The sequence below is a fragment of the Trachymyrmex septentrionalis genome, unplaced genomic scaffold (genome assembly GCF_001594115.1).
Source record: "Trachymyrmex septentrionalis isolate Tsep2-gDNA-1 unplaced genomic scaffold, Tsep1.0 scaffold20, whole genome shotgun sequence".
In the NCBI taxonomy this organism is placed as follows: Eukaryota; Metazoa; Arthropoda; class Insecta; order Hymenoptera; family Formicidae; genus Trachymyrmex; species Trachymyrmex septentrionalis.
This window is the reverse complement of record NW_017305180.1, coordinates 2,654,653-2,660,488: the sequence shown is the minus strand read 5'-3', so window position 1 is coordinate 2,660,488 and position 5,836 is coordinate 2,654,653. Positions and strand designations below refer to the sequence as shown.

Sequence of the window (5,836 nt, the reverse complement as noted above, 5' to 3'; positions counted from 1 at the left end):
TATTGGATATTTAATTTTTCGTTTTATTTAGCGTTATAATGTGCTTATTTATTCATTATATTCAGAGTAGACTGAAGTGATTAGATAAATTCAAATCAGAATCTGTTTGGTGTGTCTCTGTAAGCTGGGACGTCCCAAGCCAATATAGAGTTGTATTGAACAGGAACTGTTCATCATGAAGTGATATAAATCGAGTTTTGAGAAATAGTTAGTAGAATTAAGATGTGATTACATTTAAAATTATTTATTTAAAAATATACATTATTTTTAGCTAAGTTTTTAACATGCGATTTATATCACTTCGAAAAATGTACAACTGGGATTGTATTCCCCGCGATTGATGATATAGCGAGAGCATTACCAACATATTCGGATTTCAGGGTTCCCCGCGTTCACGGCGGCTGCAGCCGCTGCGGCGGCGGCAGCGCAGAAGACCAAGTTCACCAGCACGGACAAGCAAATCGAGGGTCCCGAAGGTTGCAACCTCTTTATTTATCACCTACCGCAAGAATTCAGCGATACAGACCTCATTTCTACCTTTTTGCCCTTCGGCAATGTCATATCCGCCAAAGTTTTCATAGATAAGCACACGCACATGAGTAAATGCTTTGGTAAGTTGAATTAACATTGAATAACAAAAGAATGTTTGAATATACAGATAAATTTTGTGATAAATACGAGTGAAACGACGTAATACAGATGAATAGAATCCATGTATTTTACAATATTGTTTTAGGTTTCGTATCGTATGACAATGCGTCGAGCGCGCAAGCGGCGATCCAAACGATGCACGGTTTCCAGATTGGCATGAAGCGACTGAAGGTCCAGTTGAAACGGTCCAAGGATGCCTGCAAGCCGTACTAGCTGATGACACAGAACGTTCGTAGGTAGATACCAAGGACTTCTCGGACACCTTGGCTCGACGACGTCCTTAGTCTGGACGACGCTCGCGCATTTAATTAACAACCGCGATGGTTGATTATTCCGCAGCGGAATCGCGTCTAGCGATAGGTCTAGGTAGACAAGCGAAAGTATTAGGTGGCCGTATTCCACAATACTCTCTAGTCAAGCAGTATTTTCCACGAAGGTAGCGAGTTAATGGGCTACATATCGAGCGTTCTCGGACGCCGAAGAGGAGACGTCGCCGCTCGACACCTTCGCCGTCCTATCGAAACGAGGCTGTGATAATCCAGAAGACTCTCTTGTCTCCATCGGACTGACTTTTCTTCCGAGGTGCAGGAACGTAATTTATTCTTTTAACGTGTCGCTTGTGCGAACTGTCCCGCCGAATTGTCTTCTCTCTTCTACCTGCCGGTCCGCCCATGTGTGAACACTTTCAGTACATTTTTAATCCAACAATTTGTTTATTCCGTTCACGTCCGTGCCACATTGCAATCGTATATCATCTGTTAACTCTTCCAGTGCCGAGTTAAATATACATAGATATCCTGCTTTTTTGATAATCCATTTCAATAATTTTTAACAGGAGACGGAATAGGATTAACGAATTAGTATTAGTTCATTATTATATCGGACCATTTGATTTCATAGCCAATAATGATCGATTTCAGAGACTATGACCGGTATTTCTAGAGCTCATTCAGATTTAGTGAATCTGACGAGGTATAATTAATCAAGATTAATAGTAAACATTTGCAACCAATTCTTTTATGAATTAAATGAATTATTTTTTATGTTAAAAGCGCTTTTGTGCATTGAATTATAAAAAATGTTGATATATATGTTGAGTATTATTTATATTCTCGTTAAAAAAGGGATTTTGCATGCAAGAAATATGCAATACTTTATTGCGCCTTATTACTTTTATTTTTTCATAAAAGACAGAAATTTGCATGTAAAAGCTTCATAATGTGATTGTGAAATATCTATTCATTTTGAATCTCCTAATTCGATTTTTACCGTCACAAAATATAGAATCGGTATTTAGCTTTTAAAAAGAACAGCTCTAGATGTTTCTCCGTTTATACCGAGACGTATAAAGATTTTTCAAGTTTAAATTTAACTCGATTTACGGGTTAAAGTTCGTGTCGGGTTAAAATCTTGTCCTAGGAATAACCTTAGCGGCGCGCATTTAGCGTTAAACGTGCTCATTCACTTCTGAATTCGATTCATCTAGTTACGAAGAACATATATAATATAAGCACACAGTGCTTCGTTAAATTGAATAGCCACGTTTGTACGCTAAATGCGCAATGATATAATACGGGTCTTTCAAATATTCACCCGTAATATCTGCCTGTACTCGCACGGTCTCGAAAATATGTTCGCCTCTTCGAATCTTGAAGGTGCAAGCCTGGCGGCACGTTCCTGGATGATGCAATCAAACTACATTTCGTTGCAAAGGCTGCCAGTAAAGCTTTCTGTGCTAACTTACTGTTGCACAAAGTGAAATTACGTACGTGAAGTTCACTAACAACGTAGCTTTTCCCCTAGGAGGGTAAGACTAGTTCGCTTTGAATTTTCACGCAGCGTTCGAGTCCGTACCTCGTAACCATTTGACGATTTGACTTTTCTCTCTGTTTTTTCTTTCTGTAATTTTTTTGTAATTTATCTCTTTCTATTTTTTAATTTCTTTATCTTGTTCTTTATATCAATAACCACAGTAGTTTGAGCTGGTAATTGTACCAGCAAATACGAGCGATAAACACAAAGAACTGTATATCTCACTCATTGTAGTTATGTCAGCAGCTATTATATCGCGTGTATCTCCTTCGTTTATTGTTCGAGACGCACAGAATTCGATACGTTCTCACGTGATAATAATATCACTAAGTTTTTTTTATGGTTAATCACGCTACGATGCTTTATTAGTTAGTAATACTAACATTGCCATGTGATTTTGGGGGGGGGGGAGGGGGGAGGAATATATGCAACCGATCGTCGTAGGCGGTGGACAAGTCAGTTGTTTCCATGAAAGTAAAAAAATGTAATTTATGTTCAATACAAACATTCTATTCATTATTATTTTATTGATGATTTGAGTTTAGTACAATTGATACCAAACAACTTTTGAATATAAAACTGCTATAAAAAGTACTATGTGTAATTTGTATGACTGTTACAGTCATTCTCTGTAATCTGAATCTGGAAACCATTGGCGAATTTCACTAATTGCATTAGCAACGAGTTTTCACAGTGCGCTGTCGAACACTTTGTTTCTCTTTCCTTGTGACTGTCTGTCAAGCTGAATTAAAGTGGACGCTCGTTGCTCGTGTTTTAAAAGGACGATTCGGAAAAGTACCTGTGTACACGATGCACGGTGTCATCGGTTTGGAAGTCCCGCAAATAATTCGTTTTAATGTATATACTTTTTAATGTATTCTAATCGTCGTTCTGTGTGCAATTCTCTCATCAGACATGCAGCTTGTGAAATATTTTGTCGAAGCGTTATTACAACGCAATAAAGCAATACTTCAAAGTCATTTCGTAGAAAATAGTAAAATTATAACTTTAGCTTCTGATAACATACTTAATCCGTTAGATCTTCTTTTTTAAGGAACTAATCATATCGTGCTACATGTTCGTTTTGTGTCAGATAATAACAAACGAATTAAAAATTCGTATGATTGTTGTTATCTTACCTAAAATGCATGTCTGCAAAGACAATTGGGCATAATAGGTTTTTGCGGGACCTCGGAAAAACCGCCACCGCGCGCGTTTGCCCGGGGATAAATCTTCATATCTGGTGTGTGGTGGTGACTAACATGTCCGTGTGTTTGTTTGTGTGCCAGCAGGTGGCCTGTGACGTTGTGACCGTGTACTCTCGATCGGAGTCGCCGTGCCATGTCAGTCTCAGTCAGTCAAATCAGTATCGGTCGTTCGCTCGTCCGGTCGATCGATCAATCACGATTCCCCGGTCAGTCTCTCGATCAGTCTATCTGTGTCTGTCGGTGCCTGTACAAAGAACAACACCCGCCCACGCGCTCTCACTTCTGCCGTGAGATCCTCCGCCTTGTTGACCTTTTCTCTATCTCTTCATCTTATCTCCTCAACCTCTTTTGCGCCTATACCGCCTATCCACCAAGTCGCGACATCATTCATACTTCACGATCGCACCGAGCGATTGCTTGTCCTCCCGATCGCAGCTGCGCATGTAAAACACTGGACGAATCCTCGGACATGCAGAAGAATTCACGGTGCTGGGCAAATGAAAGTTGTGGCCGAGAAAGTGCACACGAAATGTGGAGGAGCGCAATGAGAAAGAAGAAGGCTGCGAAAGTGGAACAGAAAGGAGGAAGATGCACCGACGACCGACCAGGGTTCCTCGAACGAAGCTAACGCGTTATGTTAACTGTCTGTCCAATCTCCCTTCCCTCTTATGTATATACAGATATATAAATATATCATGCATATATGTATATACACATATATGTGTACGTGTGTATGGTATGTGCGTGTTTGAGAAGATTCTTATAGCTAATTAACGGTAGGCGATGCTCTACGTTTCACGGTGAAAGAGGACAAAAGGACAAGCGAGGAATGTATGGCGAATGAGCTGTGCGAGAAATTTTTCTTATACATAACTATACATATACATAGTTATACATACATGTTCATAAATCGAATTATCGACTGAGAACTATTTTTATCGGCTCTACTATCGGGATCGTTGTCGCAGCGCCTGTTTATACATAAATATACATATGCATATGTGCGTATGTATCGCGGCAAATTGGACGTGTAAACGAGATAAATGTATGTCTGAAGAATCATGAAAGATGGAGGCGGAAAGGGAAACGCGAAAGGACGAACAATGATCGTGCGGGACCGACGCGCGTGCGATTTCTTAGGTTTAAATCGTGCAAATATACCAAAAACGAAACGGATACAAAGAATTAAACAAAAAAAACCCGATAGATAGCAAAGAAAACGAATATAAGAGACATTTTGTAGTAATGACTTTGTGATAAGATTGTATCGTATAGGGGACCGTGGTCTCAAACTGAAACTGGGCCGGATCGCTCAGGAATAAACACATCAGGCGTCACACATTTGTGCATTCAATTATTCTATATTGTTATCAAGACACTTCACGAATAGTCAAGTACAGAAGATGCGACAAACTTTTAATGAATTTTAAAATCGGACGAGTTTCCCGACCGTACACTTGCATCGTCTTCTTCGTCGAAATAATAAATTGCACTTTGTGCGATTAATCTTAGGAAAAATTAGATATGAGATTGATCGGACAGGTTTATCTGCATTGATTCAACGAAGTAAAAGTCTCTTATCAAGTGATATCTGAATACGAAAAGACAAAATGGATTGCTATAATAATTGCGAAATAATTTCGCAATTAGAAGGAAAAGACGCACTCGAATAAGTGCATCACGCAAGATATTTTAAGATAATTCATTCTTGACATTGAATATAAATTTACTTCTTGGAAGTAAACAGAAATACATTTTGATTTTTTGAAAGTTCTATCGATCATAAATCTATGTAATTTTGCGTAATTAAAAATATTAATAAGCAAACATGATTCTATGTAAAATTTATTTTTGCATTATTTCTAAAACGATGATCACAATTCTTATTATAACTTATCGAGAGAAGACAAATGTATATTTATGTTGCAATTAATGCAATTGACTTTGAATAAAATAGATTTATTACAAGCTTGCTTTTAAGTGCAGATAAGATACAAATTTAGAATGAAATATTTTCAACATGATAAATCACTATTTTTAGTTAGACGAACATCACAAAAATTGATTTCATGACAAAACTGTGCGATAATTGTATTCGAATGAATTAAATTAAGATCATGCAAGGATATATATATATATATATATATATATATATATATATATAC

The 5,836-nt window shown here is 37.8% G+C and overlaps 1 protein-coding gene across 16 annotated transcripts in view; it reads left to right on the top strand.

The window, feature by feature from the left end:
- The window catches only part of LOC108747753 (CUGBP Elav-like family member 2), a 490,486-nt gene extending 485,630 nt beyond the window's left edge, over positions 1-4,856 (top strand). For 13 of the 16 annotated variants that reach the window (XM_018485468.1, XM_018485456.1, XM_018485454.1 and 10 more), the window contains 3 exons: positions 381-611; positions 737-887; positions 3,753-4,856. In XM_018485468.1, coding sequence (XP_018340970.1) covers positions 381-611; positions 737-864 — 359 coding nt within the window. In that variant the 3' untranslated portion in view covers positions 865-887; positions 3,753-4,856. The remainder of the gene's footprint in view (positions 1-380; positions 612-736; positions 888-3,752) is intronic. The other 3 variants (XM_018485459.1, XM_018485458.1, XM_018485457.1) reach the window with 3 other exon arrangements.
- Positions 4,857-5,836: the final 980 nt, after the last annotated feature.